The sequence below is a fragment of the Dermacentor albipictus genome, chromosome 8 (assembly GCF_038994185.2).
Source record: "Dermacentor albipictus isolate Rhodes 1998 colony chromosome 8, USDA_Dalb.pri_finalv2, whole genome shotgun sequence".
Taxonomy (NCBI): Eukaryota; Metazoa; Arthropoda; class Arachnida; order Ixodida; family Ixodidae; genus Dermacentor; species Dermacentor albipictus.
Window position 1 is genome coordinate 67,598,873 of NC_091828.1, and position 13,920 is coordinate 67,612,792.

At 48.7% G+C, this 13,920-nt stretch overlaps 1 protein-coding gene across 1 annotated transcript in view; it reads left to right on the forward strand.

Annotated features, from left to right (window-relative positions):
• eIF3l (eukaryotic translation initiation factor 3 subunit l) overlaps window positions 1-767 on the forward strand; it is a 41,470-nt gene extending 40,703 nt beyond the window's left edge. Inside the window, exon 19 of the mRNA XM_065447441.2 lies at window positions 658-767. Coding sequence (XP_065303513.1) covers window positions 658-690 — 33 coding nt within the window. The 3' untranslated portion in view covers window positions 691-767. The remainder of the gene's footprint in view (window positions 1-657) is intronic.
• Window positions 768-13,920: the final 13,153 nt, after the last annotated feature.

Consider the following 13,920-nt stretch of genomic DNA (forward strand, 5'->3'; position numbering starts at 1 on the left):
GATCCATGCTTCTGCAAGACCGTCTCGCAAGGCCTCGTTTGAACGCACCACCGTTTGCGGGACCATACGCGCGAACGACCAGGCATTGGTGTCCAGCATGAGGCGAACATACTCGCTCGTTATCCGGTCGCGGTGAGCCGGACTTACTCAATTTGTCGTGCGCCCATCGGCATGTTTTGTGGATAGCAACTCCGCTAGCGGGCATTGATCTATGAAAGGTGCAATAAATGCCCTTGTGACTGTTTGCACTACTGTGTTGTCATTCCTTTGTCCCAAGAGCATGGATGAGAATCCCGCAAAATGCACATCAGCGCCTGTAATTGGTACTTCAGAAAGAGCCCGAATAGCTTAGTGTGGCATTTAAACACATTCCTCACCATGCAGGCATGATTTTTATATGCAATCCAGACATTTTCCCTGATGGGCAATATACTTAGGTTGCACATGCAGTAACGCTGAGTAAAAGTACTAACGGACAGGATCATGTTACTTCTAATTGTCTTTTATGGTTGTGTTCTGGTTGCAGTTTCAAGGTGACAGAGATTGAACTCATAACTTGCTGATCGTTGTTCAAAATGGTTGCATGAACAAAACATGCTTGCTGTTTTCCAATTTAATTTGTGAAAATTTTAAAAAAAATATTTTTCTCTGTTCCAGCTGTACCGGACTTTGAGTGGTCTGCAGATGTGAACGAAAACCTTCAGCACTGCCACGTGGAATTGAGAACAGTTTGGATAATAAATGTGAAAAAAAAAGCACCAGTTGCACTCACTTTGTTTTCATGTTTGTCACTGTACTATAAGCCGATATCTTTGTCTTTAAGGCAAGGAAACACCATTTCTCTAATGCTTTTCACTGCACTTTTAGTTGAAGTATTCAAGCTGCAGTCGAGCCCAGTTACATCAAATTTATATATTTTTTATATTTCATATTATCAATATATAGAACTATTTTACGATCCCCTTTGAGATCAATGCATCCGAGAACGTCCATTTCTTCTGTGCAGGCTGGGCACCTGCTTCTCCTTTGCTTTGAATGGCATGCTGTTTCTGTGTCGCTGTATGATGATGATGAACCTCTGTATTGGCCCATACCTACTAAAAGGGATAGGCCAAAAATCGTGCGGCAGGAGGTGGCTCAAGAAAATTAACTGAAAATGAGATACAGTGTATAAATGCAACTGAACGAGGATGTAGAAAGAGACGGTGCAAGAAAAGTATGAAAGTATAAAAGAAGACATCGGAATAGCTAGGCTAGTGTGCGAGCGAGTAATCAGACTGACTGAAGGGTTTAAAAGAGGTTACAGTCAAGGGGATAAACGATTTTGTACAAACATGCTGACTCGTTAGGATAGGTCCTTTTGATCCTTAATTGACGCATCTAAGTGCTCTGCATAAAGCGTGTAATTTAGTACAAGGTTTTAAAAATGTACGTCACTGCCCGGCAGAATTTTCAGCCACCCATACCCATACGACGTAAATCACCCAATTGACATCAGTAGGACGAGCTATCCGATTGGCTGCCCAGGGTACGTCATTGATCATTTTTCCACCTTTATGGTGAACAAATAATGTTCGTAATAGTTGGAATGTTAGTTAATTTGTTTCTATAAAAAGAAAGTAGCAGAAAAAGAATGCACAAGAACAATTTCTCACTACACCTAAGCACTTCCAGCACACGGCAAGCATCGTCTGCTTGTTTTACAATGTGCTCCGTCTTGACGAGAGCTCCGCGGTCAGTGTCGGTCTGTCTTTTCGCGAGCACTACGATTCGACTTTGTTGCATTGTGAACTGCAAACGTAACAATTGGAAATATGTCCAGCTGCGACATCGTGTCCTGCAAGGCAGCAGACGAGTGGACTGGCTGCAACACATTGGACTGCCACTATCCAATCAGTGCCAGGATTTGCACGTTTGCAGCCGTCACTTTACACTGGAAGAATACTAACGCAGTAGCGTTTCGTGAGTCCGGTATTAAGGTAAACGCAAGCGCAAGGGGACAGAGCCTGGTTGTCTGACCGTGTTGTTTCACAGGATGAGCAGAAGCGCAAATGTGAAGTCTTCATGGTGCAGCCTCCTGGTGGCACAGAGCTCAACCACACACAGTATTCTTCTTTGCTGCTGGGCAAATTTTTCGCAGGAGTGTAATTGTTAACACATTGTTTTAGTAAATGTTTTGCACTTGGTTAGAGCAATATTAGCGCTTTGTTTGGCTGGTTAAGCTCTGCGGCAACAAGTGGCTGGACCGTGAAGACCAATCAGGCCGCTCACGTTCGTATTCGCTAAAGTTCCTTGATCTGTACGAGAAAGTGATCACGAAGAGAATCCAGTCGCACTTGGAAAACGAGCGATGGTACCCGGACAGCATGTACGGTTTCAGAGCCAACCTCTCAACGCAAGACGTGCTGCTCCAACTCAAGGAGGAAGTGCTCGAGACGATGCCGAAAACGGGCGAAAACGTCGTCATGGCCCTCAACATAAAGGGGGCCTTCGACAACGTGAGCCACGCGGCCATCATGGAGGGCATCAACAACACCAACTGCGGGAAGAGAGTGCACGATTACGTCAGGGACTTCCTGAGCAACAGAACGGCGACGGTGGGGCTGGGCGAGCTGAGAAGCAACGTCTTCCCCACGCCATGCAAGGGCACACCCCAAGGATCTGTCATATCGCCCGTCCTCTTCAACGTGGCAATGATTGGCCTGGCAAGAAAACTTAAGGAGATCCGAGGCATCCAGCACGCGATATACGCCGACGACGTCACAATCTGGGTCACCCAAGGATCCCTCAGAGAGAAACAAGAAAAACTGCAGGAAGCGGCGACGTGCGTGGAAAACTACACCAGAGAAAGGGGACTGCGATGCTCCACAGAGAAGTCGGAGCTCCTCAGGGTCGGCAAGCACCCAACGCAAGCGACACTGGAGGTGACCCTCGAGGGACACAACATCCCGGAGAAGAACATGATTAGGATCCTGGGCATGTGGCTACAAGGCAGCCGGAAGTGCAGCCACACCATTAGCCTGCTGAGCAAGGCGGCGGAACAGGTGGGCCGCATGATCAATAGGGTGTCCCAAAAGAGATACGGAATGAAAGAAGACACTCTGAAGCTAGTCAACAGCCTAATTGTCAGCCGAGTCACGTACTCCCTGCCGTACCACGTGACGACCAAGGCAGAAAGAGAGCAAGCAGACACCATCCTCAGGAAGGTGTACAAGACGGCTCTGTGTCTACCGAGAAGTTGCTCCAGCTGGGCATCAGCAACACCTTCAGCGAGCTCGCCGAGGCTCTGCTGGGTACGCAAACCGCGAGACTCAGAGGCAACCCTACGGGACGAGCGCTCCTGAGGAGATTGGGTCGGGATACGAGCGGACTGGCAGACAGATACGCGGACGTACCGGACCACCTCAGAAAAACCATTAATGTGGGACCACTGCCAAAAAATATGGATCCCAACTTACACGAAAACAGGCGAAAAGCTAGGGCCGAATATGTTGAGAGAACGCTAGCCCAGCTAGACAATACAGTATACACGGACGCCGCCGTATATCCACACGGAAGAGAACGCGTAGCCGCGACGGTAGTGGTTAATAGGGAAGGAAACCCGATCACGTATGCCACAGCAAAGGTCGCTGGCACAGCGGAGGCCGAGGAGATTGCCGTAGCACTGGCGGCAGCGGAAGGTTATAGAACAGGCCGATCTCTCAACATACTGACGGACTCAAAAGAGGTGTGCAGAAACTACACGAGAGGCAGAATCAGCAAAACTGCCCTCAGAATACTCAGCGGAGCCACCTCCGCCGAGAAGGAAAAGCCCCGACACAAACTAATCTGGATCCCGGGTCACGTAGGCATAGTGGGGAACGAAAGGGCAGACAGCCTAGCTCGAGGTGAAGCGTTCCGAGCTGGGTGGTCGAATGCCCCGGAGACCCACCTACAGGCTTGCGAGGGGGGATACGCAGAGACCCTGAACTTACATAGAGGAACTAGAATTAGATATCCGCCACCACACAAAGATCTCTCAAAGGAGGAAGCGACCAGCTGGCGCAGACTACAGGCAAACTCCTTCCCCAACTTACACGTGCTCAATAAGATGTTTCCGACACAATACAGGGCCACCTGCCCTTGGTGCGGTGCAAAACATACACTCTACCACATCACCTGGGAGTGCGAACGCAACAAAGCATTCCACAAACACGAACACCCGAGTGCGGAGCAATGGGAGAGTCGGCTCACCAGCAGCGAGCTCACGGCCCAAAGGGCCCTAGTGCAGCCAAATAAAGGAGGCGTTGGTGCAGCACGCGAGCGATGCAGCGCGACTCAGTGGAGCCCAACGTTACTAGACTAGCTTCAGTTGTAAAACTCCCCGCCCGCGCGCTTACAGCCGCTGTCGCCACTTCTGTGACAGCCGCCAGATGGCAGCGCCGTTCCATCGCGCTCCACTGCAGACGCCTCGCCGCAGCCTTGAGCTCGTGCAGACGGGCAGTTAGCGCGTGTTTCACGCTCCCTGGCGTTCCCCTTTGTCCGAATCAGTCATACCATGACAAAGCGGCATCCACCTACAGCAATAAGATTTATCGGTCGAGTTGGTTCATACTGAAGGAACGGTCAACTGCACGAAAGGAAGAAACACATACAGCGAAGCGCAGAAGATGCGTTTCTAAATGTTTCTTCCTGTCGTCTTAACGTTTCACGCAGTTTACTTCTAACCTAGAGCAGCTTGTCATGTTTCCTCACTGTTTTTACGTCCTTAATTAACACTTTGGTCTGAGGCAGTTATATGCCAACTAGCGAGACCAAATTTATTATCCGCAAAAATAACAGCACAGCTTTCTTATCAACCATTTTATATTTTTTTATGAATGCTTTATTAAAGAAAATGAAGTAAAAAAATCGTTATGACCCACATATATAGCTAAGACTGACGCTGTTACAAATGACGTAACCTGGGCAAATGATTAGCGCCGACGTGGAAACCAACTCCAGCTACAGCAGCTTGGCCCGTTTCCTCGCTGCCTTTAGTTCAAGACTGGATCCCCGCCGCTGCTCCAGGAACCTTGCATAAAAATTCATGCGCGTGACTAAATAAAATTTAATGATGCGTGCACTCACTTCCTGAAAGTGCAAGGGGCACCCCACACGACTAAGCGTATGGTCTGACAGCTCTTCCAAGATGGCCCAGAACAGGTCACCAAACACCTTGTTTGACTTTGTTTGCCGTTCTATAATACATTCAATGGCTGACAGCATAGATGTTAGGGCTCCAGACGGGTGCTTCAAAGCACCAGGCACAAATGACCTAAGTTCGGTGAGAATGGCTGTAGGTGGAACGTCTGATGCAGCTTCCAAAGTCGCATGGCAGTCACTGCAGTCCGTCATCTTGGTAGCCTTCTTAACAACGTAGCCGCCAAGATAGTGGAGAACAGCTGCAGATATAAAAGGGCGACTGCCGCTTTGTTGGGGTGAGTCACTGTCTACCTCCTCCCGCAGTACAATCTGGCTTATCAACATGGCCAGCTTCCGCTGACGGTCTTTTTTTCGGGACAACGCCTCCAACGTCTTTGTGCTTAGGCTCTCCTCCACAGTCACAAGAACCGGGTCAGCATCACCGGAGCAATTGCCTTTCATTTGCATCTTCAGTGGTGTGTAAAGGCTCAGGAGCCTGAAGATCTGGCCAAAGTGCGTGATTGTAGGGTGATCTTCATCCCCACCGAAGCTCCTCACCACGCCAAAGAAGCGCTACAAAAAGACAGATGAGGTCAGTCTTTGAACACACAAGCCAAAAAAAAAAAAGACATTGTCCGCTCTTCCATTCCGTGAAGATGGTTAACCAGCGAAGGTGAAACGTGCGACCCCTGTGTTTATCAATGGGTTAAGGCCGAGGGCTCATTAATGTATTTCTCAATTATGAGGTTACGCACACAATGGGCTGCGATGGAGAGAACGACGTCACTGACGGTATGCCCGTAGTACGCCGTTGTCGCTTGCGTTCCATGTCTCGAGTTTGCTCGGCAGTGTGTTTAGCAGCCTTCGCCCGCCATTTGCCGCTTGTGATTCTTCGAAATTAAATTTCTTCAAAATTAAATCTGTCCGTTACGTAAGACAATGAGACGCTCATACTCCCTTAAGCAATGGCTCATACCCCCCTAAACGCTGCCTCCACATTACGACGACAGAAGAGAAGTGAAATTCTACGCTGGAATGATGAACGGCAACGCAGCTGCCAGCTGCGGAAGACGACGACGGTGCTCGAGCTAATCCTGCTGATGATAGTTTTCTGTTCACACGCGATTTCGCCTAGTCATATACGATTTCGCTTAGGCATATAAAGCTTCGCTTTAAAGAGAACAGTTATTTCAAAACAAAGAAATAAGTGTTACCTCTAGCGGGTCCTGGTTAAGCTTCGCAGTCAAGACGTATCTGACGCCCTTGTCATGTAGCCAAGTGATAACGTCGAGGACTGACATTAGTGTCACTCGAAGAGATTCGGTCGTCATTTGGGAGGCAAACAGCTTTGTGTTATTCTTAACACTCTCCTTCTCTGTTGAGTTCAGCATTTCAAGGAAGTCGATGATCACCTGGATGACAAAGTAAAATGGCATGTAACCCATCTGTTTAATGTAGTAGACGCTGAGCGCATAAAAACTTCCTTGTACCTTGATTTGGGGCGAATTCTTGCGTATGCCTTCGGCTGGGCACTTGGCATTTAAAGCATCAAAGAGGTCATTCATCCGCTTTGTGAAGCTCTCCGTCCCTTCCGTTCCCTCAAAGCCAGGCATTCGTTGCTCCCGGTAGAACTTCAGGCCCAAAGCGACGCTCCTGCTGAAGAGCTGAGTGTAGCATTCACTATTACTAAAATATTTAAGTTAACACCCGCGATCAGAGTGGACATTCTACATGTCAAGACATTTATTTTGCCGCTGACGTGCCAACACAGCAACTGCAAAAAACTATACAAAGCAGAAGGCACACTATGGTACTACCCAGGTACTACCTGTGTTGCCAGGCGAACGTTCATCTTCTGGAGCTTCTTCGGATTAACGTGAGATGCCGTCAGCCTTGGAACAACCTTTAGCTGTTTTTTTTCCTCAGTGTCGTGAAGCTTTCTGTAGTGCTCGAAGCTCACCATGTCAGAGCCAGCCTACAAAGAATATAACAAAAATCAAGCGTTGACGTTCTAAAACATAGTAACCTTCACAGGTGCCAAATTTTGCAAAAGTTGAATGGATGTTAATTACCTTTCCATGCGTGTGGGTCAAAAGGTGGTTCCTCACACACTTGACAATATGTGGAACGTCGCACAAGAAGTGAAGAGAACGTCCGTCTTCAAGGGTCGGGTGCGGACACTTGTTGACTGGTTGTGACAGCTTGCCTGATATCCCAAGGTGACTCCACATCGACCTGTTGTTCCCAGCGCCGTCACTCACGACGGCTATGATGGTAGCGCCATAGCGCTCCAGTTTCAGCACAGACTCCATAACTATTTTGGCCAGTTCAAAGCCTGGGGCAGCGCCTCTAGTAGCAAAGCTGGCTACTGGCTGCACCCACCTATGAAAAAGTGGTATGAACATGATCACTAGAGCATGGTCAGCTGCGACTTGCTCCCCTGAATGGCTCCCAAAGCTCACGAACCCATCAAAGTTCAAAGTTGATTTGTTGAAATCGACCGACTCCCGCAGCTTGATTTCGTCCAATACAAGAGTGCCGCACCGCTCGATAGGACGTACGTCCTTGAAAAAGGCCTTGATTGTCTCAAGTGCAACCTCATTGTATCCGTACTCGCAAGGAACACCAGACAGAATTTGGTTTAGCCGGCTGGTCGTTGGAAGAGGAAGCAGCTTCGTGTTTCTCAGAAGGTTATAAGCTTTCGGGCTTGCGATGCGAAGCAGGAGACAGTTCATTACCCACATTCTTGTGTATCGAACACCTTGAGGACCTTTTGCCTTCACCTGCTGCAGTGAGGTCTGAAATGCAAGTTTTTGGACTTGTGGTAGTGAACTCAGTGCCTCCTCGATCGCCGTAGGCTGTTGGCTTGCTAGCTGCTTCTTTAGCTTGTCTATCTCGGTCATAAAAGAAACTCGTGCATATGCAGCCCTTATTGCTTTCTTCTGAAGATTTTTTATCTTTTTTTTGTCTGTGCGACGCTCTTTTTCGCTTCTGAGCCATTTGAATTTCCTGCTCCCTCATTTTCTTTTTGCACGGGTTGCACATCGCTTCAGAAGTGAGCACCTTGCACCTGCGTGGAGCGCTCGTACCGTTTACTGCTTCTAGCCCATGACAGACATTGAGCCCGTCAACTCTGTCTATTAGAATGGCTAGGTCATCCAATGTGCGGATACACACGTTCTTGAACGCCGCGATCACATGGCCGAAACCACTTGCCGTAGCTCTATTCTCAGTCCCCACTGCAACACATTTTTCAATTTGAGGGAGCCTTTCTTCTGTTTTGAGAGTGAAAAACACGACATATTTGCCATTTATGTCCTCTAGAGTAATCGTCCGCCACAAAGACGGTAGCCGTACGCTTTCCATTTCACTTAACGTGACTTCCTTCGGGGCATCGAGACTGGAGCCTTGGCTGTAAACGATCTGCGCTTCTTGCGCGTCTTCACATTGTCCCCCACTTGAATGTGACAAGGTGCGACCAATCGCTTTTCCAGTGTTCTCCTCTCTTCGTTTGCGTTTTTTTTCAGGCGGCTTCGACAGGTACGAGGGTAGGTTCGGGAACACTTTCGGCACCGCACCTTCGGCAAGTGTCCACTTGCCTCGTGGCATCTCAACCCTTTGTCCGTTAATAACATGTACATAACACTTCAATATGTCCTGCTCGTGAAAGTGTAAATCACACACCTTAGACTTCGCAGAGAGTTCTCGGTCGGCACGAGGAATCGCTCTGTTCCACGCCGAGCGAAGCGTGGCATTGCTGGGAGCACAAAAAAAGTGGCGCGCGGACCTGTCGGCATCGTTCCGATAACCGCTTATGCAGCCAGGTACGCAGCACGTCGGCATCGTCTGCTGATATCCTAAACAAACTCGTCGGAGTCTACAGTTTCGCGGATGACATGCTTGATGAAATTTGCCGTCAACAACGAACTACAGAATAGACCAGCGCTGCACCGCGTGCTTAGCCAGCCCTTCCGCGTAGCCGGCTAGTGAGGAAGTGAAGCTGGGCGCGACTGCAGCGCCACGAAGGCGCGGGCGGGTGGCGGTTCCGCGCAACAGCGCGGAGTTTTAAAACTGAAGCTGTTCTACTAACGTTGGTGGAGCCTTGGAATAGGGGCCCACCCTTGCTGAAGAGAAGTCTCCAGTCGCCAGCGCCAAGAAGTTTTCCCTCCCCTCCCCTCCTTGATCAGCTTGAGTTTTGCTTCCAGCCATCCGTTGAAATGTCCAGCTCACCTGTGATTACAAGAATACCAGAGACGTTCGGTACTGCAACAGAAGCTCTCGCTTGGGGTCCACTGCCAAGCAGCTGGCGGAGAGTTTGGAGGGTTCGGAGAGGCTTCGCGCACTCGCTCCTAGAGAACTGGAACTCGACGGCAGGACATTCCATCATTATGCAGAGCCAATGAAGGCGGAGCTTAACCCAGATCACTTGTAAAGTCCCTGAAACTTCATTAAGTAGCGACACTCTCCTCCTCCGCCTTCGCTCTTCCCCGTTTCGCCTCTCTTTCACGCTCCCTCCACGCCTACACTGCACGAGCGTAGCAATGGCGCCAACATGCGCTCCTCGCCACTCTGTAAACGCTTTCACGAGCAAAAATGGCCCTGAAGCACGGCGCGAGAGCCACGTGATGCTATTAGGCCAATAGCGATGTGGCGTCGGCCTCGGCCAGAGCGCGCGAGGAGGAGGCGGCGTTCTTCAATGCATGACTACGGAGGAGGGAAACTTGTACTCGTCCGTAGCTCTCCTAATACGAGACGTTTCACGCAAATTGTGGCGCGAATGATTAACTTTAGCAGTACTCTACGCCTATACAAAATTTGTACGAACCGTTTCAGGGGCCTTTTAAATTATGGGGTTTTACATGCCAAAACTACGATCTAATTAAGAGGCCAGCCGTAGTGGGGGACTCCGGAAATTTGTACCACCTGGGGTTGTTTAGCACAATTTTAATAAAGAACTTGGTGAAACCAATTTCAGTTAAAGAAGTGAATGTTGATCGGATAGGTAGAATAAAGCTACACAAATTCACAGGGTAATCGTTTTGTTTCAGTTAAAAAATGAAACACTGCGCAACAAACGTATCTGTGACCATAGCCTAGTGCCAATGCCCCAAATGATAATATTGCCGGTACACTTAATCCGAATCCAATTTTGCAGAGTGGAGCTTCGTGTCACGCCGCGGTAGCTGCTTGTTCTTCATCTCCGCCATTCATCTCCGTCACGAAAAAAGTAAGGCATCATATCACAAGACAGGATTAGAAAGCAAACGGGTGCAGCCGATAACTATTTAAGAGGGAAAAAATGGAGTCCGGTAGGCCGAGTAATGTGTAGGCAAGATAACCGGTGGTGCGCTAGAGTTACAGAATGGGTACCAAGAGAAGGAAGGCGCAGGAGATGGCACAGATCACGTGGTGTGATAACTAGGTGGGGTCAGCTCTCGCAAGACAAGGACAATTGGAGTTCACCGAGAATGGAAGCTCACGGCGACGCCGACAACTGCGAAAGGTTACCTGGAGTGTCTACGTAATTGCTATCGCAATAATAGGCTGACGATGGAAGCCTTCATCCTACAGTGGATTAAAGAAAATGTCGTGGTTTCACCCGAAAGGCAAAGCTTTGATTGCGATAACAAATTATTAGACAGCTAGATACGAAGTAGGGTTAGTTATTTTATCAGCTATACAAATTGCTGCAAACTACGTAACTTTACAAGCATGGTGTCACGCGCACAGAGGCAAACACGAACACATCTCACTCGATGAGCGCAGACGTACACTTGCGGTCAGAAAAATCTATGGGCACTCTGCTGAGCTAAAGCTGCGATAGGCGAAAGCCTATCTATGACTGCCTCTGTTGCTGTTGTCTGAACTGTTCTGCGAACGGACGCCGTCGTGGCCGCGAGCATGGGATGTGCAAGCGCGGTGTCACCGGCTGGGATTGATCACCGCTTTCCTGCGTCCACCACGGACTGTGCATGGACACTCATGAGCCACTAAAGGCTTAAGCATTAATACTGGCGGGATGAAGAGAGGCAGCAGCGGCGAACGAATTCCTTCCCCTTCGTGCTGCCACTTCAACGGGAATAGGCGCGCGAAAACACAGCGCACACGAAGCCATCAGCCATTTCAAGTCGCTTTGCCTCAAACCCACCGCCGAGCACATCCAAGATAGGACGTGCGCGGTGACGCCACGCGCCGTCGCATCAAGGCAGTATCCTTCTTGGCTCACCCTCATACCTACAGCATATGACGTGTGGCCACAACCTTATCGCGCTTCGAGTTTAAATGGAACCTCACGGCGACAACGGCAAAAGGTTACCCAGAGTGTCTACGTAATTGCTAGCGCAATAGTAGTCTGACAATGCAAGTCTATAGCTGTAATGCAGTGCACAACTTTAGTGAAATTTTCACACTTTCTTAAAGCGAAGCTTTCTTTGCAAACACCCTTGCGCCCCTCTCGCTGACATTGGTTGCCTGCTGCTACTCATGCATTCTAACCGAATGGCTCGCACTCGAATGCGGGACGGCGGCGCCATCTAGGAGCGATGGCTCACACTGCGCCTGCAGCAATGAAAGGTAAAGGGCGGGAAGCCGGCCCAGCTGCGCATGCGTTGTGCCGCCTGGCAACCGCATGGACGTTCGCATCTGCACCTCCAAGAGGAGGTTTGGTAACCACTACCACCACTTCTTTGTCCTCATAATCCTTCTCCTTTTCCTGCTGTTGCACTTCCTGCTTCTCTCTCGCACACCCCCTCATAGTCGCACATGCACACAAACGTCGGGCGATCTCTCAAATTACCATCTCGTACGTTGACGTTGCTGCTGTTCAGAGTGGCGATGGGCAACACATACCCGTACTGGGACGTCTGCACCTGGCACGTGATTCCTTCTAGTACAAATCGCTCTCCCTGCAAACAAAGTTGCCTGGCATATAAGAACAGACTGCAAGGCGGCACTCTGCTGCTAGGATGTTTCTTTGAATTACGAAGCCCATTTCAATAAGATAATACCAGCCGTAGTGCCATAGCCATGGCGCTACGTGCACGACATTTATTCCTAAAGAACAGGAAGGTGCAACCTACGCATTAATGTGGACTCAGTTTATCGTAGTGCTGGAGAAAACGGCTGTGCCTGTCCCCATTTTATTTTGTCTAATGCAGTCTTGAAGAGTGTCAGTGTGTCGAGTGCAATAGTACACAATTACATATGTCAGTATTCTCTTTTTGAAACTCTATTGCATTGTATGTTTGCCGTTTGCACTACCTGTACTTGCAGTGGCAATATTCACCAATTGTCGTCCTCACTTTATTTTAAGACCCAAACGCTGAAGGAAGTTGTACAAAAATTGCGGCGCCATCGTTGCATCTATACGCAAAAGCACTGCCGACACGGAAGTGTTGAATGTGGCCGGTCTGCATTTGGAATCTCGTGATGCGACGAGGTGGAACTTGCAGCTGCAAATGACGCGAAGGCTCGTTACCACTTTTTCGAGTCATCCATGCCTGACAGAAACTCTGCACGAATGCAAGAAGGCTAAACTGTCTAAATATGAACTGAAGCTGGCGCCGCGCAGATGCGTTCTGCTGTGCTGGGGAGGCGGCCTCTTTTGTTAGGGCAGGACAACGCTAGCACCGTCGCTAATGCAGACTCTGAAGCAGGGCCAAGCAGACTGATGTTTGAAGACATCAGGCAAAATGAAAATGCTCACAAAAACAATACGCCTGGATCCATTGCAGGAAAAATTTCTCCTTACCTTACAGAGGGAACTTAAGCAGACATGGCTAAGCCCCTAACCTATTGGAAGGCGAATGCTAGTCACTTTCCCTTGCTTTCCCATTTCACAAGGGCAGTTTTCACTGTGAATGCGACGTTAGCTGACGTGGAATGCATGCTTTCTACGGCATCCCTGATAATGACAGGAAAGTGAAATCGGTTGTCAAGATCCTCTTTCAAGCAGCTCATCTTTGTGATGGCGAAGCGCTAAATGCGCTAAACTAAACGGCGAAGCGCCCATTTAGCTCATGACATTTTGTTGTAAAATGTCAATGAATTGAACAAAACAAAAATGTTTCTTTTTGCACCTTGCACTACTTGCGACCTTTATTGCAGCATTTAAAAATCCCGAGGACACCTAAGCAAAAATATGCCATGTCGTCATTTTAGCATTAACACATTTAAGCTTAAACAATATTAAAACATCACAAGCAAAACATGCTTAGCATGTATATACTATAGGTAGCGGAAGAACTGCCTTTGGTTGTTCTGTGGTTGGTTGGTTGTGATTGTACTGCACGAGATACGTCACCAAAATACTATCCCTCTACCCTGGTAACATGTTTTGCATATTTTTGCAGTTCTTAAGGCACCTTATGACATCAGATTTATGGGGCTTTCATCGGTAACTCGATAAAATTACCAAGATGCCTTTCCTATGTTGAAGAATTACAGGAATGGATTTGAACTGTCCGGCCATTCCCGGAGTGGGAATGGGCTATGTATTCTCATTCCAAGGAATTAAACGGAATAGAATAGCAGCAAGTTCCAAATACCCGGAATGGAAAGGAATGGGGGCGCCCATTCCGCAACACTGGTTCTAAGCATGTCGTTGGAGACTGCATGGCTTGTAAATCTAGCAAAAAGCTATCAAAATATTAGTCGAGGCAAACGTTACTTAAGGCGTCCTTTATGGCAAAGAACTTGTGGAGGCTGCCGGGTGCATGGCAGCTTGCACCACTTGGGGGTAGACAATTCTGTGCGAGG